Source organism: Lynx rufus, unplaced genomic scaffold (genome assembly GCF_022079265.1).
Source record: "Lynx rufus isolate CCGP_SWC_20201006 ecotype Redwood Valley unplaced genomic scaffold, mLynRuf1.p SCAF_12, whole genome shotgun sequence".
In the NCBI taxonomy this organism is placed as follows: Eukaryota; Metazoa; Chordata; class Mammalia; order Carnivora; family Felidae; genus Lynx; species Lynx rufus.
In genome coordinates, this window is record NW_025814826.1 from 23,887,467 (window position 1) to 23,913,185 (window position 25,719).

General features: G+C 36.7%; 1 protein-coding gene across 1 annotated transcript in view; it reads right to left on the reverse strand.

Moving 5' to 3' along the window:
* Nucleotides 1-25,719, reverse strand: part of TRPA1 (transient receptor potential cation channel subfamily A member 1) — a 54,556-nt gene that overhangs the window by 16,130 nt on the left and 12,707 nt on the right. The window contains exons 4-18 of the mRNA XM_047074024.1: nucleotides 24,550-24,657; nucleotides 21,546-21,654; nucleotides 21,217-21,362; nucleotides 20,667-20,803; nucleotides 17,832-17,880; nucleotides 16,020-16,119; nucleotides 15,234-15,334; nucleotides 13,546-13,715; nucleotides 13,294-13,458; nucleotides 11,618-11,732; nucleotides 10,515-10,681; nucleotides 8,807-8,900; nucleotides 3,187-3,246; nucleotides 2,575-2,673; nucleotides 16-86 (exon numbers count right to left, since the gene is read on the reverse strand). Of these exons, the coding sequence (XP_046929980.1) occupies nucleotides 16-86; nucleotides 2,575-2,673; nucleotides 3,187-3,246; nucleotides 8,807-8,900; nucleotides 10,515-10,681; nucleotides 11,618-11,732; nucleotides 13,294-13,458; nucleotides 13,546-13,715; nucleotides 15,234-15,334; nucleotides 16,020-16,119; nucleotides 17,832-17,880; nucleotides 20,667-20,803; nucleotides 21,217-21,362; nucleotides 21,546-21,654; nucleotides 24,550-24,657 (1,691 nt within the window). The remainder of the gene's footprint in view (nucleotides 1-15; nucleotides 87-2,574; nucleotides 2,674-3,186; nucleotides 3,247-8,806; nucleotides 8,901-10,514; nucleotides 10,682-11,617; nucleotides 11,733-13,293; nucleotides 13,459-13,545; nucleotides 13,716-15,233; nucleotides 15,335-16,019; nucleotides 16,120-17,831; nucleotides 17,881-20,666; nucleotides 20,804-21,216; nucleotides 21,363-21,545; nucleotides 21,655-24,549; nucleotides 24,658-25,719) is intronic.

Genomic DNA, 25,719 nt, shown 5'->3' on the forward strand with positions numbered 1-25,719 from the left:
CTGCTTAATACCCACCATTTCATAAGTAAATATTCTTTACATACAGGATGATTGAGAAGCTCTATGCGGTTATGTTGTACCATTGCCTGAGAATAATAAAAATAAATATTAAACTATTAAGTACAAACTAAGTTTTTTGTTTGCTGGTTTTATAACTTTAATATTATAAAAGTAACACTTTATGAAAATTTGAAAGATCAAAAATTATATCAGGAATGTGTTTTTAAAAAACCACAAGCTAGAACCATTTTATATAAATGCACTTACTTGATTCATTTTGTCTCTTTCAATTTCTTACCAGTTGAGATAGAATAAGCACTTTAATCTTACACAAAGTTACAACTGGAAAGGATATTAAAAATAAACGAGCAAGAGCTACACTCATTCTTTCCTTGAAGAAACTCAGGCTTATCTCTCTAGAAGGATTTTAAATAGTAGAGTACACATAGTCATTAAATTAGCTTGTGGATTAAGTTTTAATGAATCATTAGGAACTACTAGTATCTATTTTAAAAACAATTTTTAATTATTCAAGAAATACACAGAGGAAGTGACATCAGCAAGATGGTGGAATAGGAAATCCTGGACCATCTATACCCATGGACACAAGACATATCACAACTTAATACCTGGACCAATTGCCTTTGTGAGAAATACAGAAACCAGTTAAGAGGTTCCTGTACCCCAAGTGAACCTGTACCCAAGAAGAACCACATCAAAAACAGTAGGAATATTCATGGCATTTACTTGTTCTCTCCCAACACAGAACAATGAGATCAAGAGAAAATCCCCAACTCCTGGCTTCCACCTGAAGAGGAAAGCGATATGTGGAATGTTCTAATTGTTCAGGGAGTGGCCCAAGGGACTGGTTTCTGTCTTGCCTGAATCTAAGCACTGACAGGTCCATCCAGTCTCTCAGACTTCTGTGCACAATAATTTCCTATTGCAGACCAGCTCTCCTTCCAGAAGAACCCCACTCAGCTCAGATATAATGACAGATTTGTTATGTTATTAAGGCATTATTCAATTATGCCAAAAGTCAACCACTAAGTGAGGTGTATTTATTCAAGCACACCTGTGTCATATAAATTATTCTGAGTCTATAGTATACAAAGCCTATTTCCTCTTAGAAGCTACAAAGTTTTATTTCCTCCTTATTCTGCTGGTGGAAACAAACTCTGGTAGAAGTATTGCCTGTTCTTCAAATTATAATTTAAAAACCTCCACATACACACACAAAAATTCTAAGTAGAGCTATAGTATAGTTACTTTTAGGTGACTTTGTTATTCAGTCTGAACTAAAATAACAACTACAAAACATGACATACTCCAGCAGAGCTAAAATGTTTTGCATAGAGCCAGTGTGAGGTTAGTTTCCACTGTCAACCTTGTGGGCATAAAATCCATAGGACTCTGCATCCCTCCCACTCCAAGTACTCAGTAAGCCTTCTAGATATCACTTAAGGTGATGGTTGGTACCATGGTCTCTATCAAAGGCTCCCATGTAGAGAAATGAATTCATTTAAAGTGAATAAAAATTCCCAATTGGTCTAGACCAGTGCTGTCCAATAGAACTTTCTGCAATGATGGAAATGTCCTATATTTGTGCTGTTCAATATGAAAGCCACAAGGCACATAGTCTACTGAGCGCTTGCAATGTGGGTACTGCAAATGAAGAAATAAACTTTGAATTTTAAGTAGTCACACATGGCTAGCGTTTACTGTATTAGACAACACAGATCTAGACCCTAGACCACAATTTGGAAATCACTTTCAAATAGGTTTTCTTTTGCTTGCAACAGGGTTAATTTGTTGCCAGTGTGTACAGGGCTGGGCTGCCATTCCCACATGGCACCAATCTGTTGATGCTGCTAGCTGCTCTCCCTTTAGACGAAGAGCCCACTCATCAGTTACGTCTTCCCTCTGCAGTTATGTATTTGAGTTGGAGACCCCTGATTTAGACTGCAGTGGATCATCTTGCATGGCTTTTATTGTCCCATCTGCTAGAAATGTAAAATCCACTTTGGAGTAAGAGCTGGTTTGGTCTTAAGTCTCTTGGGCAATTTGGGTCCATACTGTGCATGTTAGGCCTGCTTTCAGATTGGGATCACTCCTCCAGAAGGATCAAAGAGCTTCTGAAAGGTCAGAGTTTACCGTGGATCCCCTTAGATTGAACTTAGAATCTGTGATTGCAAAATGTCGCCCCTACATTTTCCTGTGGCTTGCATGGAGAAAACTCTTAAATATATAGGTCTATATTTAGATGGATGGAGTCAGGGAGTAAGCACTGACTGTCAGCCTATGTTGTCCATGGTTTATTGGATTTTGAATGAGGCAGGTTTGACATGACCATTAGAACTAAAGTGATTAAGAGTGTAGAACTTTAAGGGGACTAAAGTAAAGGATCCGTGGAAAATGACTGCTTTCTTCACTAAAAAGTAAAGGGTTAGGACACATGGCAGAGAGAGACATCAAACTGTAAATGTGGAATTCTCTCCAGGCCCCTCCCTGGAAACATACCAAAACACAGAACCCATGTAGAAACTACCTAGATAGTGAAAACACTGGACTTACGTTGAGGGTTGTAAGAGGCTCATATGTAACATCCTGTGCAGGTGTTACTTTCTTGGTAAATTCTAATGGACACTGAAGATACCTGAAATTATACTCAATCTGTAGAAGACACAATTTTTAAAACATTAACAATCTAGTATACACCCCAAAGCAGGTCTTGACAAATCAAATACGTAAGTCTACCATTCTTCTGAAAATTAAATATTTCAAATAAAATTGAGTCATTTTGTCTGAAGAAATGTAGATTGTTATTTCATCTTAATTAAAAAAAATATCCTGAAAGGCTGTTACGTAACCTTCTATAACCCACAGTCATGGAAGAAGATGAATTCTCAAAAGGCCACTCAGATCTTTGGAATTTCATTCTTCAGGTTAGTACTACCCAAAAAAATACAAAGACTAGAAACAACCTTAAATAATGCTATTAGAAACAATTAAAATATTGGGGGGAAACCAAGGAAAAATTCTCTCACAAGCGGAGGATATAATCATATGACAAATGAAGACAGTAATTACCATCTTCCGAGACTGTGGAACTCTAGTAACATTTTTTTTTAGTATTCATTAAAGAATTATAATAAACTTTCAATGACCATGATAAAACAAACTTACATAATAGTCTTGGCAGGACTTGTCTCTTTTGGAGGGCATCATGCAACAATCTAAAAGGACCTTTAAGAGAGAAAACATGGCTACGACATTGGTCAGAAAACGAAATGAGAGATGGGATTTGATCCCATTTCAAAAATTATACCCAAGACACTCCCCTCTCCCTTTCCTTTATTTCTGGTACTTCAAAGATAAACTATAATCCATGTCATTCAGGAACAAAGTTTAAAATATAAAGTTTTCAACTACTACCACATGCCTCAGAAATACCTAGTGATTCTGAAAAATATGCCTAAGAATGAAATCACATTTACTAAAATTTGAGTCAAAAATATTTTGTGAGTTTCACCCAAGAGTTGATGTCCTTCTGGCCTTCTACAGAATATATAGCTTATAAAGGGTTCCTTTGCTCCACCTATATCTCATCTTCTATACTGCTCCAGCACGGAGTGCTATGTTGGTTTCTATCCTCACTCGCTGAACAACACTGACAAAGTATTTGCCCAGAGCAGCATGAACAGCATACTGAAGGACAGAGGTTAAATGAAGAAATATTGAACACCCTTCAGGTGCTTGAGAAAAGGGAAGAACACTTAAGGGATCATTACAGCTACCTCTAGGACATGTAGGGATAAATGTTTTTGTGGGGTCCCTGTTAACATAAACTATTTCAGTCACCCCCAATCTGTGTGCTGGCACCTTTCTGGTGCCCAAATTCATCATCCCAAGAAAGGAAAACTGCCCAGTCAGATTGTTCTCCTGGAGAAGAATCTGGACACAAAAAGCTCCAGATGATTCCACCAGTGTGTCCCCCAAAACTCCTGGGGCATCTGGTCAACCCCACCTGCAAGAAGCAAGGGTAGAGGACTGGACAGCACCCCTTCATGAAGGAGAGAAACAGGAACCCAGGCCCCATTGGGAGGGCACCCCTGTCCTGCTGGTAGTCTCAAACACCCGGAGGGACTTAAAAAATTTTCAGTCTCAGGGCACCTGGGTGGCTCAGTCGGTTAAGCGACTGACTTTGGCTCAGGTCATGATCTCGCAGTCCGTGAGTTCGAGCCCTGCGTCGGGCTCTGTGCTGACAGCTCAGAGCCTGGAGCCTGTTTCAGATTCTGTGTCTCCCTCTCTCTGACCCTCCCCCGTTCATGCTCTGTCTCTCTCTGTCTCAAAAATAAATAAACAAATGCTAAAAAAAAATTTTTTTTCAGTCTCTGTTGGTGACCAGGCAGTGATACTAAGGATCATAAAAAGCACCCTAAGAAATAAGGACAAAACTAGTCAGTAGTGCTGTGCAAGGCAGAATCAGAGAAGCAGGTCTGAGACTGTTTGAGACCTTTTTAATTAATAATCAGCATAAGCTACAGAAAGGAAGGTGGAAACATGGGGAGGGACTATGTAAATTACTCAAGTGTATGATGTGAGGCTAAACTAAGTTATTTAAGGACAAATTCACAATACTAAAATGCAAGCAAATTATCGAAAATGAACTAGAAAATATATAATCATGTAAAGAAAAGAAAAACTAATCATAATCCCACAATTGTGGTAATTCTTATTAACATTTTGGTGTAATCTTTTAAGTTCCTTTCCATGTTTTCCATATGTGAGTATTTCTAACATTTTTTACTGTTATTAATACTACATAAAACATTACTATATGTAAATCTGTATCTCTGTTCATTAGGACAGATTCCAACAACTAGAATTATTGAGTAAGAAATTCTGAGATCATTTTCAATCCTGAATATTTATGTTCCCTTTGATGAATTTAAGTACTTGAAATGCTAACCTATGAACTGGACGGGCTCCAATTTCTATTGGATATTATAAAGAAAAAAAATGCATGTGAAGTACTTAGCACATACTAAGTGCTTACTGACAAGTAAAAACAGTTAAGTGTGAGTAGCTGTAGTACTAATAACCAACCACACAAGCAGTATAATAACAGTAGGTTGTACAAGGTATGACAAGCACCCTCCTGAATACTTCATATATCTTGCCTCTACTTTTTGTAATCACTTTGTAAGATCAGTATCAGTGTCACTTGTTTGGAGATGAAGCAGAAAATGAAGTTCAGGGAAGAAATGACTCACCTAAAGCAGTAGCAAGAGCCAGGACCAAAACCCAGGACCATCAGGCTCTAATTTTGTCCTTGTGCCCCTGTCTTACTATGTCTCACTGCCTCCTCCATATTTGAATATATTTTCCCTCTGAATGACAGCCAAAGGCATCTTTTTTTTTTTTTGATTATTCTTTGTCCCAATCTTCAAATATCAACCTTCTCAGGAGGTTTTTACCTGCATCCTTAAACACGCACATGCTCAACAGTTCATGGGTGTTTCTCTTGTAGTGAAAGTCCAGTTACATGCTGGGTATATGTTCAATCCAGCACAGAGAATCACACACTTGGAGGCCCACAGAAGCCAGGGGGTAGTGTAAATGAATGAACTGTGCCAGCATTAAGAGCTCTTTTCCACTGTTTTTGGAATGTTGTCTCTCCTTGGGCTGGTTTCTGTCTTTACAATTTGGGCAAATTCATACATAGAGAAATATCTCTCGACTACAAGGAGAGCAGCTGCACCAAAATGACAATACACGGCAATGAACGGTAGGCATTAGACTGAGTATACAAAAGGAAGAGGTGGGACTCACGGGCCAATGGTGGAGAAGTAGGGGGACCCGAAGTTCCCTCGTCCCTCAAACACAGAAGTGTTGAGGCCAAAGGACTTTGAATTCCAAGAGTCTGGGCTGCAGAGGGACAGAGACGTCCCTAAGGACCCACCAGGACAAGCTGGTGGGCCATAGGTATATGACTGTGGGAGAGAGAAAACAGGCTGCGTAGGCAAGGAGGGGAGGGATCCCCTTCTGCGGAGAGACAAAGGGAAGAGAAAGAGAAGCTGGGGAAGCATAGGACTGTATCTGGACGAGAGGAAAACCGTGGAACAGGATGGAGAAAGACCCAATCTCTAGCCTCTTTGACCTCAGCCACAGCAATTTCTTGCTTGACATATTTCCAAAGGTAAGGGAATTAGAAGCAAAAATGAATTACTGGGACCTCATCAAGATAAAAAGCTGCTTCACTGCAAAGGAAATAATCAACAAAACTAAAAGGCAACTGACAGAATGGGAAAAGATATTTGCAAATGACATATCAGATAAAGGGTTAGTATCCAAAATCTATAAAGAACTCACCAAACTCCACACCCGAAAAACAAATAATCCAGTGAAGAAATGGGCAGAAAACATGAATAGACACTTCTCTAAAGAAGACATCTGGATGGCCAACAGGCACATGAAAGATGCTCAACGTTGCTCCTCATCAGGGAAATATAAATCAAAACCACACTCAGATATCACCTCACGCCAGTCAGAGTGGCCAAAATGAACAAATCAGGAGACTATAGATGCTGGAGAGGATGTGGAGAAACGGGAACCCTCTTGCACTGTTGGTGGGAATGCAAATTGGTGCAGCCACTCTGGAAAACAGTGTGGAGGTTCCTCAAAAAATTAAAAATAGACCTGCCCTATGACCCAGCAATAGCACTGCTAGGAATTTACCAAAGGAGTACTGATGCATAGGGGCACTTGTACCCCAATGTTTATAGCAGCACTCTCAACAATAGTCAAATTATGGAAAGAGCCTAAATGTCCATCAACTGATGAATGGATAAAGAAATTGTGGTTTATATACACAATGGAGTACTACGTGGCAATGAGAAAGAATGAAATATGGCCCTTTGTAGCAACGTGGATGGAACTGGAGAGTGTGATGCTAAGTGAAATAATCCATACAGAGAAAGACAGATACCATATGTTCTCACTCTTATGTGGATCCTGAGAAACTTAACAGAAACCCATGGGGGAGGGGAAGGAAAAGAAAAAGAAAAAAAAGAGGTTAGAGTGGGAGAGAGAGCCAAAGCATAAGAGACTCTTAAAAACTGAGAACAAACTGAGGGTTGGTGGGGGGTGGGAAGGAGGGGAGGGTGGGTAATGGGTATTGAGGAGGGCACCTTTTGGGATGAGCACTGGGTGTTGTATGGAAACCAATTTGACAATAAATTTCATATATTGGAAAAAAAAAGACAAAAAGCTGCTTCACTGCAAAGGAAATAATCAACAAAACTAAAAGGCAACTGACAGAATGGGAAAAGATATTTGCAAATGACATATCAGATAAAGGGTTAGTATCCAAAATCTATAAAGAACTTACCAAACTCAACACCCGAAAAACAAATAATCCAGTGAAGAAATGGGCAGAAAACATGAATAGACACTTTTCCAAAGAAGAAATCCAGATGGCCAACAGACACATGAAAAGATACTCTATGTCACTCATCACCAGGGAAATACAAATCAAAATCACACTGAAATACCACCTCACACCAGTCAGAGTGGCTAAAATTAACTCAGGAAACAACAGATGCTGGCAAGGATGTGCAGAAACGGGAACCCTCTTGCACTGTTGGTGGGAATGCAAACTGGTGCAGCCGCTCTGGAAAACAGTGTGGAGGTTCCTCAAAAAATTAAAAATAGATCTACCCTATGACCCAGCAATAGCACTACTAGGAATTTATCCAAAGGATACAGGAGTGCTGATTCATAGGGGCACATGTACCCTAATGTTTATAGCCACATTTCAACAGTAGCCAAATTATGGAAAGAGCCTAAATGTTCATCAACTAATGAATGGATAAAGAAGATGTAGTTTATACATACAATAGAATACTACTTGTCAATGAGAAAGAATGACATCATGCCATTTGCAGCAACGTGGATGAAACTGGAAGGTATTATGCTAAGTCAGTCAGAGAAAGACATATATGTTTTCACTCATATGTGGAACTTGAGAAACTTAAGGGGGAAGGGAAGGGGGAAAAATAGTTACAAATAGGGAGGGAGGGAGGCAAAACATAAGAGACTCTTAAATACAGAGAACAAAGTGAGGACTGACTGGGGGGTGGGGGAGAGGGGAAAATGGGTGACGGGCATGGAGGACGGCACTTGTTGGGATGAGCACTGGGTGTTGTATGTAAGTGATGAACCATGGGAATCTACCCCCAAAACCAAGAACATATTGTACTCACTGTATGTTAGCCAATTTGATAATAAATCGCATTAAAAAAAAAAAAAAGGAAGAGGTGGGATGTATCAAATGGGAGAGTGCTTGCCCTATCTCAAGGAAGCAGCTGCTACTTGCCCGGAAGTTTCTGCCTCACCAGATCTGATTTTTACAGGAAGCCAGATATCTGGATCCTTAAGAGAGGCATACTGGTTTTAAATATTAACAACTAACGCAGATTTGAAACAATAACATACGTGCCCCCAAAAAACTACCTGGAGGCTGTATTCCACCAGCAACCACCATTAGTAGTCTCTGTTCTCGATTTGGATTATTCTAATAAAAAAATGTTGACCATATTTTCCTATATTCCATATAAAAACTAACATCATTCTTTAATTCAAGTAAACACTTGTTGGCTAACTTCTCTGATCAATAGCCTTTTGTTAGAAACTTTACTTTAAAAATGAAAATTACATTTACATTGTGATTACAGCAATAAATCCTCCTATTATATTATATGCCAAGCATATACCCAAAATCAGTTTTGTCTGGAGAGCTTACCTTCATGCATTCAGGGAGGTATTCTACCATTTCCATAACTGGACATTTATTGCTTGGAGAATAATGACTAAAAACCTTAAGGCATTCTTCCCATCTATTAAAAAGCAAAACAAAACAAAACAAAAAACAATGGTGATAGTAATAAAACAATTACAAGTCATAATCCTTCTGTTCTACACCACAAAGATGCCAGTTGAAATTCAAGATTACACCTTTAGGAGAAACCTGAAATTGTTCCAATGGAACCAATAGTTCACGAATCAAGATCAAACCATTAATAGGGTCCTTGTCCATTAGTGGAAATTAGAAATGTGGGAAAATTCTAGGATGGATATAATCACTGTTCTTTTTCTCTAAATTCCTTCTTAAAAAGGTAAGCTTTTACCTTCTTTTCTCCTGAAATCATGAAATAGTATGAGCTGGTCATGCTGAGTAGAGATACTCACATTCACATATATACAACAGCAACATAGTACTGAACATGATATATTTTTTTAAATTTTTTCTAATGTTTATTTATTTTTGAGAGAGAGAGAGAGAGAGACACAAGAGTGTGAGCAGGGAAGGGGCAGAGAAAGAGGCAGACACAGAATCCGAAGCAGGCTCAAACCCACGAGCTGTGAGATCATGATCTGAGCCGAAGTTGGACACCCAACTGAGCCCCCCCAGCGCACCTGAACACGTGATATTTAATGGGTAATCCGTGTATATATATCATGTTGAATTAAACTACAAAATAACATGTGTCAAGTACGTTAATAAGCATGGATTCTGCCAGGAGATTACAGAGTCTGCTCCTTTCTTCCCTGCCATTTGTTTGGACACGATAAGAAGGTGCTTGTGACACCAAGGAGGAAATAAATCTCCAACAGGAAGTAAAGAAGAGACCATTTATCTCCAAGATCCTATCTATGTCATAGGAGACTACTTCCAAAAAGTACCAAACTTTCTGTTAACAGTATCAGTAAAATGCATCTAGATATCTGCATAATCAGTGGCAAACTTCTGGTTGCACACTTGCATTGGCTAGCGTTTCAAAGGAATAATCATTGGTGACAGGTGGGTCTTGAGATTGCCCATGCTTAAAAACACAGGCTTATCTGTCTCGAATATGAAATGGCTCACCTCTGTGTCCACAACTGGGTGATACGGGGCCCTTGAGCATATCTGTGATTATACAGAAAAGTTTATGTACAAAAACTAGGACAAACTACCCTCCAACTTTATCATTAGAACTCCTTAAAATATGGCATAAAAACCCACAACCACAAAAGGTTATGTGTTAAGGGAAATTCCAATCGATGGCCCTAGTAACAACCTGGATATACCCCGGAGAGGATTTTCACCAACATCCGGTTTTCACATTCGTATTGGCAAGAGAGTGTTGGCAGATTCAGGTTGAGCAGGGAAGAGTGTGCTAGACAATGACCATAGTGCCAGATACTACCCATGCCCCATGAGTGTCACATGAGTGTTATGAAGGTGATCTATGCTCCCATGATTTAGAAATGGAAACCAAAAACCAGAGAGTTCAGTAACATGTCCGTTATTACCCAAAGAGTACATTAAAAACTTTATGTCAACAACTGATGTTTAAGAAATGTTGATTAACAGCTGAAACTTATTCTTTTTCTGTTTCCTTTCAGGTTATAAATCATCCCTCGTGCCAGAGGACACGAAATGACAGTGGGATGGGAAGAAAGCATACCTTTTGTTCTTGATGGTCGTAAGAACCACGTCCTTCCTCTTATTGTGAATTGCAACATGCAAAAAGGAGGCCTGCTGCTTGTTCAGGACGATGTCAGCATCATAACTCAAAAGAAGTGCGACGGCTTTGGCATGGCCTTCCCTTGCAGCAAAGTGCAGTGCAGTGTTCTTTCAGAGAGAACAGGACACAGAAAATCCAGTGACAATGGCTAGTCATCCTTTGGCTATCGTACTGCTTTCATCTTTGAACTGCTTAAAATAAATTATTGACAAACCCAACTATTTAATACCAAAATACGTAAAATTTAAAACCAATGCTCAGAGTCAAACATCAAATAAGGAGTTTCTAGTTCACACACGGGGTGTGTGTGTGTGTGTGTGTGTGTGTGTGTGTGTGTGTGTGTGTGCATGCGCACAAGCAATTCCAAGTGGTTTGTTTTACTTTGTTTTTATATTGGGATGATTCCGCAAGGACAAATGACAGACTTTCAGAGTAAAGATGTTGGAGTGAACACAGAATACTTCTAAGAGGTTTCTTGTCTTAGTAGAGCAATGATTTCCAGATGTTGGTTTTTTGTAGTCTGGTGAAATTTTTTAAAAATCAGGAATTGCTCTAAGGTTGCCAATCTTTAATTTGACACATAAAGACATCTTAAAAAGCAATAACAACCTTCTACCTCTATCATTTCATGAAAGAATGTGAATTTTAATACTCTCCATAAAAAGAGGAAGTATATTATAGCAGAATAAAGGATAGTCTTTCAAATCAAATACACTTAGCTATATGAAAACATACCCCGGACCTCTTCATTTTTCTCAGTTCACCAGGGAGTACTGAAAATTTTTTCATCAATCTATGTGGGCCTGTGGACTCTCTGCGAGACTCAAGAGGTGTCCTCAACATGCACCCACCTGTTGGCATTCTCCTTATTCCGTTCCCCTCTTACTCATTCCTCACTTAGCGTCTGCAGAGTAAGAACCCAACAAAAGACTATGAATGCAGCAAGGAAGGAAATAAAATGGCTGGAAAGGACGCTTTCATGCAATTTTGGAAGTTTCTTCAATGCCAAGACTTTGGGTAGGTAGGGAGAACACAGTACATACCCCTTCTTCATCTAGCTGATCTGTGCACTTCATGTTAGTGTCAAGAATGACCTTCATGGTCTGAGTGTACCCGCCCAAGGAAGCATGATGCAAAGCAGTCCAGCCACTATGGTCACTGTTAAGAGTTAAGAAAGGACTGTTCATTCACTTCTCAGATGAATCCTGGGAAGGAATGCCACCCATTTGAAAGGTGAGTCTGATGAGTACAAAAAATAAATGCATATCTGAGTTCTAGCAACTAAATATGTATTACATATTTCTAAAAATGAGCTAATTTCAAGACTAATCGTCTTAAGTAATCTTCCAATAATGTGATTCACACATATTTTTTAATTTAGTAGATTAACATAAAAAAGTATATAAACACATCAAACATTCTAATGGTCTTAAGTAATCTTCCAATGTGATTCACACATATTTTTTAATTTAGTAGATTAACATATAAAAGTATATAAACACATCAAACATCTGTGGGTGGGTAAAACTTGAAAAAACACATTTTTCAAGATTATAATGTACTTATACACACTATTTTAAATCTTGTTTTATTCTTTCATTTAATATTGTATCAAAACTTTTCCATGATGGTGGTTATTAGTCTTCATGGCCACTAATTGCTGCTGCTGCTAATAATATTTTACAATACACGGCCTTAAGATGCTTAGCTTAATGCTACTTCTGTTTCTAAGACTTCAGGACTGAAAAGATCATTCCTCCAGTGCTCTCAAAGACGCTTATTAATCCCTTTAGAAAACATCCTTTCTCTCACAGAAATTCAAGATGTAAATACAATGAAGCCTTGTCATCCTTCCAAATTACAGATGGAAAAAAAAAAAAAAGTATGAGATCCTGACACAACTTAATTTCAGCGCTAGTGAGCACCTATTTTAGGTTGCAAGGGCCACCTCGCCATTTCAATTGTGAGGCACTTAAGCAACAAGTGTCTGGCCTGGATCCATTTGGGGTCCCCCACGCATGTCCGCTGAAGGCAGAAAGGAACTGAGCAGAGCATTCACTTCTCAGCTGCAGCCCTACCTTGCAGGACTGGTGCTCTGATACAGAAGTGTGTTTTTGAACATTAGCCTAATGAGCTCTTTGCTTCCACATTGGTAAAATTAAAAGATAGTTCACCACACTTCTATAAAACTTGGCTTTTTACAAAGATGTCATTTAATTATGCTATCTTCTAATTATGTTTAATTATTTTTAATTTGTTTTTGCTCCTTGTGTTAGACTTAAGTATAACGAAATTCAGGAATTCTTCATGTTTCGTGTTGTAGCATAAAGAGAGATTTTCACGTCCATCGTTCATCAGACAGAATGAAAAAGTCTTTGAATTTGTATGGGGTGTGTGTGTACATGTATCTGCATAAAAGGATAGTAGCATGACAAAGCAAAATATGAAGAATTGTGTCTCAAACTACTTTGCACCAAGCCACTTATTCTGTGAACTCAAATGAAGTCTTCAAATCTATAAACCTTGATGTCATTGTCAATTAGAAATAAAACTGATGTCCTGTTCAACATATGAAAAATCATGTAGGTTCTGAGAATTAAATAAGATGGACAAAAGCACTTAGTGAGAAAGTTAGATATCATAATTCAGAATAAAATAGAAAAACAGCCAAAAAATGGCTAATGAAAAATACATAAATATTCTGGTCACATATCCTTACCTGAGAAATAATGCACCTTTTTTCAGAAGAAGTTGAACTACCTTATCATGCCCATTTTTTGCAGCCAGGTGCAAAGGCGTCATTCCATGGAGGTCACCTTCATTCAAAAGCCTCGTGTCATTCATATCTTGCAGAAGCCTCTGACAGGTGTTGATACGCCCGTAACTTGAAAAAATTAGGTTTCATGTTTTCAAAGCAAATATTAAACAGAAAGAAGGCACGCTCACAGGGTCAAGGTAAATGGACCCTTACCTGGCTGCAAAATGTAAGGGTGATTTCTTATCTTTGCTTTTGGAATGAATGGACACATTAAAGTCAAGGAGGTTATCTACAGAGACAGGAATCCCGTGTCTACATGCATAATGTAGAGGAGTACACCCGTCATCATCTTCATCCATTACCAGCTTTTTAATATGTTGCATCTATGGAAAAAATTAATATTCTAAATATAACTGTTCTCAAGCTCATGTAGTGTTTTTCAAACTATCCTGTAGGACAGAATTTTCCAATGGTCAATATATACACCTTGAGGGCAAAAATATAAGTAACTCAAAGGTACTAGAGTAAAATTAATTTGGATGATGGTGCATGCTCTGTCTCCCTGAAATGTAGACTTCCATATTAAAGGTTATGCAAAGTCCTAAGAATAAGATGTGTACTTAACTTATTCAATCCAGCATTGCTACAGGCCACCCTCTTCAGCCCTCCTTTCACTTTTTTGTCCCAAATAACACTTAAGAACTTAATGCTAATGTGTTCCATTAGACAAAAGGAAGGAGATGTTAAAAATTAGGTTTACTTTATTTTTATATGAATATTAAATTAAAAAATGAATGGAAAATGAGCACTTAGTCCAATCAATAAACATTTTTACTTTTAAACATGCAACTACAAGGATTTTTATTCTCAATTAAAGACTTTGACAATGTTAAAAATCTATTTATTATAAAAATATGGTGAACTTCAGATACACCTAATAGTCACTTGATAAGTATTAGCTGGTGAATATAAATACAGAGATAATGTTTCAACCTGTCAAGTGAAATATGTTGAATAGTTTGGGTTTTTTTTTTTTAATGCTTATTCATTTATTTTGAGAGAGAGAGAGAGAGAGCATGCAAGCATGAGCGGGGAAAGGAGAGAGAGAGAGAGAGAGAGAGAGAGAGAGAGAGAGAGAGGCGGGTGGGGGGGAGAGGGAGGGAGAGAGGGAGAGAAGAATCCTAAGCAGGCTTCGCATTGTCAGTGCAGAGCCCCAGGCAGGGCTGGATTCCAAAAACCGTGAGATCATCATCTGAACCAAAATCAAGAGTCAGACGCTTAACTGACTGAGCCACTGAAGCACCCCAAATAGTTTTCCTTAATTGATGATTAAGTATTATGAATTCACTCCCATACTTGGCTTTTCCACTGATATGTAATTTGTAATAGTTAAAATACTGATGGAAAGCTAAATTATAGATGGGGATATAGAGAGGGCACCTGGGTGGCTCAGTCAGTTAAGTGTTCAAATCTTGACTTTGGCCCAGGGCGTGATCTCACGGTTTGTGGGTTAGAGCCCCACATCTGGGCTCCATGCTGATGATGAAGATCCTGCTTGGGATCCTCTCTCTCTTCCTCTCTCTTGCCCCTTCCACGCATGCTCTCTCTCTCAAAATAAATAATAAACTTAAGAAAAAATAGATGGGGCATATAGGAAACCTTTCTAACTTGAAAAATTCAACCCCAATGAAATTTATTATCATAATCATCACCATCATGTTGTAAATATTAAAATATGGAATTTTTACTTTAAAATAATTTTTAAATTCCAAAATGAGACTTCATAATAATAAAAACCATAAGCAAAATCATTTTACCTAACTCAGTTTATGGACATCCACATATATATCTTTTACCTGAACCCAACTTGCTTTATGTAAATCCACATATATATCCATTACCTGCATAAACTCAGGTCGCAGATTTTTTAATCCATGAGGTTGCTGTACAGTCAAATGCAAAAAATTACGTCCAAGATGATCTTTTATGTCTACATGGGCACCTATAAAAACATAATATAAATATAACTTCTACTCATTTATTTAAAGCATGACCAATGGTGGATTTTCAGTTTAAGAAAATCAAAGATTTTTTACTTAAAACTTTGTCAACCATCAGCTTACAGGAAACTTTATTTATAAAAGAAAACTGTATTTAAAATGGATTTACCCAAGGGCACCTGGGTGGCTCAGTTGGTTAAAATGGATTTACCTTACTGCGTATGTGTGTGGGGGTGGGTAGAGAATCTATGATTTGTTGCATTAATTAATGTAGGAGATCTCACCTTTTTAAAGCATAAAATATAAAGATGGAGAGATTAGATATCAAGAAAAAAAGGGACAGTAGTTATCTTCTTTGTTATCTTTACATCAGGTAGTACCTACAGTGGAGACAGTTGCAGTACCTACATCACAGGATTAATCATCGAGAGAATGTAGATAAAATGTTCAGCAGCATGCACACAACATAAAACTTGCTTTACAAATGTCATCTATTATTGTTCGAAATTATCTTTTTAAGGGTCACTCCCTTACTGAACTTACAATTTTTCTAGACAGGGCAAGTGTTCTATTTATCTCTGTATTCACAGCACCTGGTCCAATGCCTGGCACATGATAAGTCGTTAATAAATGTTTAATATCAAATTAAGTAGTAGTTGTAAAGCTTGGCCTGGTCCCTCATGGTACCTTTAGACAGTAGCAAATTTACAATATTCCAAGATGCAGAAGCAGTTGCTAATATAAGTGGAGAACGTCCTTCCGAATCAGTGCTATTGATATCTGCTCCCTAAAATAAAGAGTTTATGAACAAATTAGCTTACAAACTGTAATCTGTAAATAATGTTAATTCATTGAAATAAAGTGTCCATATATGGCTAGCATTCAAATGTATAACTATATAACTACTTGAAATCTCCCTAGAATTCATATCTTGTAGCATCAGAAATCAAGGCATTCTTTTATAATTTCAACAACAAATTATCCCCACGTGTTAACCTTTTGACTGACATCTGGTGACAGATCAATGTTATTACCGAAATCATAAAACTAAAATCCTTTGACCTATACCAATAGTTTAGTTCTCAATGTAAGAAAACATTTTTAAATATCCATGATAGGGGCGCCTGGGTGGGTCAGTTAAGTGTCCGACTTTGGCTCAGGTAACCATCTCACGGTTGGTGGGTTCCAAGCCCCACATCCAACTCTGTACTGACAGCTGGGAGCCCAGAGCCTGCCTAGGATTCTGTGTCTCCTTCTCTCTCTGGCCCTCCCTCACTCACACCCTCTCAAAAAGAAACATTAAAAAATTTTTTTGAATATCCATGATAAAAAAATCATCCGTATTTATTGCATATAGGATTTTTAAAACATTCACAAGAAATAGTTCACTTAAAAAAATCTACTTCATCTAAAATAGATGAACTTAAATAACTGAATTCAGATCCTAAAGTAAAATTTTAGTCAAATATCTGATAAAATGCATACTTAAAAATCATATCGTACAGATAGATTTTAAATTAAAAAGTCAATATTTAACATTATGTGTTACGGTTATAATATTTTGCAGGACCAGAAACAAAAGCTTAAAAAAAATTCATGGGAAGAATTCTGTCTCTTGGACAGGGATAAAATAGCTTAAACTCCGACTCTGGATATTTCCCTGTTCTTTGGGGACCAATAAATACAGATGATGATTTACAGCACCAGTACCCCCTTTGAAAGCCTGATATTGGTTAGTGAGCTCCTGCCACAGTTCTCTTGCCAGGCAAAGACACAGCTGTGTTTGCAGAAAACCACGCATGACAAAACTATGGCATATAATGAATCTTTCCAGGATTCCTCTATGTAAATATCACAATTTCAATAGTTGCTATTGACAACAAACGCCTGAGGAACACGACAAATGGAACTACATTCATTGCTGATATGGTGGGGCTTAAATACATACATCATATAGTCATCTGTGTAAATGACTTGTTAAAATTTAACTCGAAAGTCAACTGAGTACACCTCTTAGAATGAAAAAGATTGTGGGCTTTCAGTTGTAACAAACTCTGGACAGTATTTTTCTCAGTTTCCATCCTTGGAAAGACGGCGCTGAGGCAGCCGGGGTGGAAGCTTACGGAGAATGCGGAAGGTGACATGTACCGCCTGTCCTGTGTCCCTCTCCAAGCTGTTTGTGCGTGAAGAGTCAGCAGAGCTGTGAAGCCTAACACTCCTGGAGGACTGCTTCACAGAACTGTCCTTGCTATGTACCCACCAACTCCCAACACTAAAAACACGGGTACAGTTTCTGCCCAACTTGGTGGTAATGAAGTCCGGCCATTATGGATTCGTATATAACATACTCTATTTGTAAATGTGTCGGTCATCTTTTTGTAAACTTTTTTTGCTGATAAGCAACAAAATTCGGCTTAGTTTTGAAAATCCATTATGTAATTATATGATTTTCTAACTGTAAATAGTAATAAAACAAAAAACTGTCTATAGAATAGTTACCACTGAAATTAAGTAGTCTGCCAGTTCATGGTGATCAAATAATGAGGCTCTGCAAAAAGAGAATGAGAAGCATATTAAAGTACTACTGATATAAATATATAAAATAAAGCTATACTATACTCAAAAAGTTTATTTACATTATCACTTAACAACATAATAAAATGCTAGAAAATCAATAGCCTTTCAAAATTTATAATTGATTGTGATTTAGGGTAATATTTTCAAAGTAATAGTAATCGAGAAAGTTCAAACACATCACAATATTTTCTTCCTCATCTTTTAGTAAAGTGGTTATGTCCTCATCAAATCATCTTGAACATGTGAAGTGAGTAGTAACATCTGTCCTAAGAGCTTAAAGTAAACGACAAAAGAACAGGCTGTTATCACTGTGATCATGGGGGAAAAAACAGTTGCATGCAAGGTGCACCTACAATTCACCTGCAATATTCAAAATGCCCTCTCTTCACCAAAGTTAACAAAGCATTAGCTTTCCTAAGGTTTTATGAAGCCAAAAACAAATTATGGGGAGAACTGAAGTCATTGTGGCATTACGTCATAGCCAGTCACAAAATGACATTAATAAAGCAAACCAAAGTTTTCAATCTAAAGTGCCTCCATAGCAAATGTTAATGCTAATAATTGAAAGCTTATGTTTCGTATTAAAATATAATTTCTTTGTCCCTATTTAAGATTATCTCATCTGTTCTTAGCCTCATATATAAATTACAGAATCAGTTTGTCAGTTTTCACCCCAAATTCACAAGAGGTTGTTTTATATTTAAATTACATTAAACCTGTTTAGTAATTGAAGGGAAATGAATAATAACATTAGGAGCCCCATATGATTTGTTCTTGTACCCCCCCTCCCCCCAGTCTAGAGCTTTGCTACTCAAAGTGTGGGCTGCAGACCAGCAGCACTGACACCACCTGGGAGTTCATTAAAAATGCACATTCTCAGTAGATGTTAGCATTGAGGCTTGGAGAGGTAAATGATTTGCCAAATGTTACGTAACCAGGTAGGGCTGGCACCCCATTCCCCTTACTCTAAAGCTCATTGTTTCAGCCAGAATAATGTACCGAGGTCTTTGCACTGTGGTAAAAAAAAGAATTCTAGCCCAAAGAACAAACCTTCCTTTGAAGTTCAAGATAAACTCCAAATGTCACTGGCTATTAGAAGGATATTCCAGGATTCTAAGTAAGTATTAGGTTAATTAGAATTGGACTGAATTGGTCCAAGAAATCTACAGCCAATCCAAGGTGAGTATGTCCAACTAGAGTAGTCACCAGGCTAAAGACACTTATGGGTAAGGTGAATGGATTTTTTCCTTAAATAATTCCTTCTTATGCATACTTGTACATTAAAGCTGTGATCTAAATGCACACATTTTCACTATATCCAGATCATTGGGGTTCTAAATTGGATATAACCTGGAAACAGTTACAGAGTTTTAAAAAGTTCCTAAGACCATCGTGAAGAATCTGATGTAATCTGGGATATGAACTGGCATGAGGACTTTATAAACTACCCCCATGATTCTAAGGGGCAGCAATTTGAGACTCTCCAGTGTGGACGTCAATCTATCTTTTGTTTTTGTTCTGATCAGCCATTTCATATCACCAGTCTTTTATTCCAAATGCCAATTTGTTTTTAATAATCTATCATCTTAATCTACTTATTTTCACATAGTTGATTATTCCTTCCTTAAATTTCTGAACATCTTAAATAGCCTTATTTTCAAATTATTTTCAGCTTGCTCTATTATTTCTATTTCCTTGGAAGCAAATTACTCTTTCATTGACCTTGCTGTCCTCTATAAATTTTCCTCATTGCTATGAAATTTTACTTTGCAAACACATCCTAAGTGGGAGGTTCTTTCCATTCGCACATAGCTCATTGTGGCTGGTGCTTTTACTAATGTGGACATTCATATCCACCTCCCTAGTTGAGAACTAGATCTTCTATTGGTAGCCAGAGTTTCTTTGTCCCTGAGGGATAGTGTAGATTTCCTGGTCCAGTTACCTATTGGGAATACTCAGCTCTTTCCTGCCATTCAGGGCTTCTGCATACTCACAGTGTGTGCGTGAGAGAGAGAGAGAGAGAGAGACAGACAAAGACAGAAAGAGAGAAAGGGAAGACTCATCTTGCCTACCTCTTTCACTCACACAGGAAGCATTTAATCCTTGTCTTCCAAAAGGAATTGAACTCAGTCCACACTGCCTGTTTCCCGTCCTACCATCTAGTAAGCCTACAGTTTCAGATGCTTTTTTTTTTTTCTGATGTGTATTTCTGTTAAGCCTCAAAAAAAAAAAAAAAAAAAAAACAACAAAACAAAACAACAAAAACACCACACACATTTATCTTGTTTGGTGCTTGGTGACCATTTCCTAAAACTGGATGCTTTGAAAACATTTGTAATTGTGAGGGTGAGTGGAAAGGGTAATGGGGTGCGAAAAGTGGAACACCCCTATGTATCTGCTCCATTATCTCTAATAAACATGAGAAGACACATATGACGAAGTGAAACAGATTAGAAAAAGGCTTGGAAAGGACATGTCTGTTGACCTCCTGCACATACAGAGAATTCATCTTGAGCCTATTCCGGTGGCCTGAGAAATGATCCAGAACATGTCAATGGAAATTTTATTTTATGAAAATCTATTTAACGCTCTAATTTTAGAGGAACACAGAGATTCCAGCTGAAACACAGAATCTTTATGTTATTTTCTTCTGAACTATAGAATCTGTTACTATAAGCACTAACTTTTTCTGGCAGCGTACAATTTAATACATGAAGACTGAAAATGTGTACACACAATGATAGGTAGGAAACTTGCCTGTGAAGGAGTGTCTCCTGATTTCCATCCACTGCATTGACGATATCACTGCTACCAGAATAGGAAGATATCATCAATTTAACAATCTCAGTGGCTCCCTGGGTGGCAGCAAAGTGAAGGGGTGTGCACTTCCCATTCTGCAAAGAGGTTTAATACCAGAACCAATATTTAAGTCCAAATTTAAGGATATAACCTAAATTCAGCTCTGGGTTTTTTCTTCCCAAGTCAACAAAATCAAGCATCAATATAAGAATCATGGCTAGCAATTTTGTTTCCATGTAATCTGATAGCTCTTAACATCTCAGTATCTCTACCGTCATTATCAGTATCATTACCTGTACTGTATTTGCATTTGCAATTGTTTTGGGTAGCTCTTAAAATTCTTTGGCTAGACTGAAATTTGGGATGTTTTCTTGTTCTGCTTCTACATGAGCAGCAAAAAATAATGCCTACTTCAATCTAAATTAAATGTAAAGGAGTTATAAAGCATTTTGGAATCTAATTTATGACAATTCTAAATAAAAGTAGCATGTAGAATATGAACAATTACTTCCATCAGATCCAACTGTGCACCATTGTCCAAGCACATTTTAATCATTTCCAAGTCACCACTTTGAACCGCCATGTGGAGGGGACTAGCTTTTGCATTATTCACAAAGTTAATATGAGACTCTCTGCTATATCCATGTTCCTCACCTTTAGAAGAAAAAATTCAAGACAACATTATAAATAAATAAGAGGAATTTTAGGAAAAAAAGGACATTTAGATTTATATAGAAGCAGGTGTATAAACTCTATTAAATATTTTTCAAATTAATATTTGAAATCCACCAGAATAGGATTCTTTACAATATATAATGTACGAAAGCCTCTACTCACCAAACTTTAATATTATTTCCATGCATTTTTTGGCACCTGAGAATGCAGCCTGATGAATAGGGAAACATCCCCATTTATTTGCCTTACATGGCTTAGCTCCTTTATTTAACTGGAGTCAAAGAAAAAAGTCAAACGACACAAGTTAAACCTCAAATCACAAGGACAGACAAGAATTAAATGCCTCTCCCAGACCATTTCATTATTCTCGGCAACACTACATAGAAAAGCTTCATAGACTATGAAATTTAGGCACAAAAGTAATTTTGGAAGTAGGCTAGGATAATGAACTAGAGACATTTTATATTTCCAAAGATGAAGTAACAATGTGGACATAAACATAATCAATCCTTATACTCCAAACTAAAGTCAACACATTTTTCAATGGAATTAATGAAATGTTTAAAACATTACCATGACTTCTATATCCATGCTCAATTCTTTATGTTAATAAAGTGATAATATTTCCCAGATTATTTCCTCTCACTTATGTAAAATTTATAAGTGGTAAGACCAGCACTCTTGTTAAACTATGAAAATCAAGTATTTTCATTAATGGAAATACTCTGCTAAAAGGACAATAGAAGAACCGAATCTAATGTTATCTTGATCTGAGTCCATCATTTTCAACTATCATTTTTTAATACATCAATGAACTTCAGTTTTAAGTGCCTTTTATTTTCACAAAAGTAAAGAATTTGAAAAAGCAGAATAGTGTGAAGAGGCTAATATTACCTGGAAACTCACCTTTGAGGGACAGTGTTGGTTTACGTTTTAGGAGACATTTGTTTTATTTCTTTGCAAAAGTAATTACATGTATACTGTGTAATCACACTGCTTAAAAAGATTTTACTTAATGACATTATTTAAAACTATGATTTTATTAAGTACATATTCCATTTTTGGATACACAAAAGTTTATACAATAAAATCTCTATTACTAAACTTTTTTTCTCAGTTTTCTCTGATATATATCTATAGATAGATCGATAGATACACATAGATATGTATCTATATTGATATGTATATATGTATGTAATGCTAGCATTAAAATAGCTTTAATTATATCCTTGGAATGTATTCCAAGAATTGGAATTGGTAAATCAAAAATATTCATATTCACAGTGAATGAAATTCTCTGATTCATCAAAATTTCTCTAACCCTGAACGTCAACAAGGTTGTTTCGTCCTTCCAATTTAGGAGACGAAAAAATGATCTCATTGTTTTAATGGGTTTCTTTTTCATTATTAGAGAAATTAATTAAATTTCATGTGTCCCTTGCCAATCTTCTGTAGAGCACACTCTTTTCCTCACAAATTTGTAAGAGTACCTTATAGACAAATTTTTATCCATTTAAAAATAAACAAATGGATGTTAATTACACACTTGGTCTGGTTCAGCTCAACTCATGTGCTATCATCCAATACTGAACTATCTGTACGTTCCCTGGATAAGGCCAACATGGTACTATGTGTTACTCTTAACCATTTCAATCAATTTGCTAGTATTTTTAAGATTTTGCATCTGTGTTTATTTACAGGTAAAACTGGTCTCTATTTTTCTTTTGAGGAAAACTGTCAAATTTTGGAATTATTATTACTTTTGCTTCTTAAAATTAATCTGGAGGTTTTCGCTCTTCTCCAGTGATATAAAACAGTTACTTGAAATGGAAACTTTTCCCTGAAAGTTTGAAAGAACTTGTAAAATCTACAAAAGCTTATAAATTAGTTGGCTCCAGAGCTTAATAATGCATTTTTAAAACTTTTTTATAGTTCTCTACAGGTCTTTAATTTTTAAATTAATTTCTAAATTTCAATTCCTTTCAGCTACTCATCCATTTTTAGAATAGGATTATGCACAGTAATTTTTTATCATCTTAAAATTCTCCATCATATCCAAATAAAGTCCTCTGTTATTTGCATTTTATCTTTTTCTGTTTTATTCAGACTTGCCAATAACAGCTCTATTTTATCATCATTTTCAAAGAAACAACTCTTGACTTATCATATAATGATGATATAATGATAATGGCTTTTTCCCAAAAGCCATTAATTTTTGTTTTCAACTTTATTCCTTTATTACAGTTTTGTTTTATTTGGGGCTCTTTTTCTAAATTCTTGGCTTGAGTGTTAACTTATTTTTATTCTCTTTTTGGTCCAATCATGACATCTTATAGGAATATGTATTTTTTTTCTCCAAAACATCTAACAAACACATTAGAACATATTTGTAAATTTAAATATTCAGAAAGCTATTCTAAAATTATTTTTATTCTGTTTTCCTACTCTCTGGGATAGTGAAGAAAAAAAATCAAGTGGTAAAAATATATAACCTGGCCTGAATAACATACAAGTGATTAAGGGATAGTTGAAAGAAAGCTATTTTCTGGAATTCTAATACCACACTCAGAAGGGACACGATGTAGTCAGTCATTTAGATGGGCATCTCCAGAGTTTCTGTGGATCACATGAGAAAATCTCACCAGGAAGAAAGGGCTGGCTCTTGTTTTAGGGCTGTGGTTAAGGACCTTGGTCATTATGCCATGCAGGGCTCCCTTTCTGAGAATCTTCTAGTCCTGCGAACATGAATGGCTTCTTCTCTTGGTTTATATTTCATGAGCCCAACAGTAAGTTTGTAGTTGACTATGTTTCTCTCTCCCTAGACCATTCAGAAGCTCAGATCCACTTTTACTAGCACACAACCCACTATACTTTGTATTTTGTAGTCTCGCCTGACCACCAGCTTCATATTCATTTCTGCTGCCCATACTTTCTTTTCGCTTATATTTTCCTTATTGTTTTCCTGTTAGCCTTCTGTAAGCGATTTCAGATGGACTTAAGATTTAAGGGGTGTGTATAACTACAAAAACATGGAGAAATTTTTTTCTGACATTTTCTGCATTTTATATTTTGCTAAGAAGAGAAGCTGAGAGCTGTTACAAATGCCAATGACTCATGCTATCCTAATGGAAAGAAAGAAGATGGGGACAGGGGTTAAAACACAAACCAAGATTTGCAGTGCTTCACTATTATCTTTGGCGCATGCGATTATCACAGCTGTGTTTCCATTTTCTCCTTCCAAATTAATATTAGTGTTGTTGTGCTCAGTCAAGACCTACACAAAAGAGGGGAATAACGGTCAGAAAGTTAGCTTTCAAGTTTCCAAACACGGTACTTGTCTTCCATTAGATTATAAGCACCTGCATGCTAGGGACCATGTCCTTATTCATCTTTTTTTCATCTTTCTCCCACAGAATCTGGCACAACATAGTTGGTACTACGTAAGTTTCTCAAAAAGATGAAATAATGGTGATTTCTATATCACATCGATTTAGGCAATATGGAGTTGTGAAACTGGAAATAGAATACGAATTATGGATGCTAGTAAACATAGCTCACTTAATACTTTTCACTTGTATTAAATGAACTATGTTGACTAATATCTTCAAGAAAATAAATCTGTGGAACCATCTGGAATATGTGAGTGTGGAGCGGAAAGGGAAGGGAAGAAGAAGAGGGAGAGTGAAAGCGAGGCAGGGAGGGAGAGGAAAGGCTGCTTTCTCCTCTCTAGCCATTTTTCTTATACCTCTGTTCCAAGTATTGTGGGAAATGTCAATTAAAACTCCATTCTCTTCAGCATAGAAAAGAGAGTTCACATAATGCTGGTATGGGTTAACTCAATTCATTCAAACTTAGTCTGGAACAGAAATTTATTGTAGGATGTAATAAATTAGCATTCCTGATAAAATGGTTAAGCAATTTTTCTGATGGAATTTAATGACCTGTTGCCCCCTCACCTGGCTGACTTCTAGCTGATTATTGGCCAAGAATCTATAGATCTTTAGCCAGTCTTCATTTTATATTAAATTTAACAATAATTATCTCATATAAACGTCTCTCCCAAGACAGAAATCTTTAAGTTGGCCTCCTAGAGGTCTTTTCTCTCATGGTAAGACTATAATAAAACTATAATATGTGCTTACAATTAAATTGCTTAAGAAGAATTTATTAAATAAGCTGTTTGCTAGAAACCTTGCCTTAAAAAAAAAAAAAATCACACAGAACTCCTTGTTAATAGAATGTGTCCTGATAGATCAGCAAATGAATTAGGTTTCCTAATTAACTCTGCTCATAAACCAAAATTAAATTGAGATTTTAGTACATAAGAACATGTAGA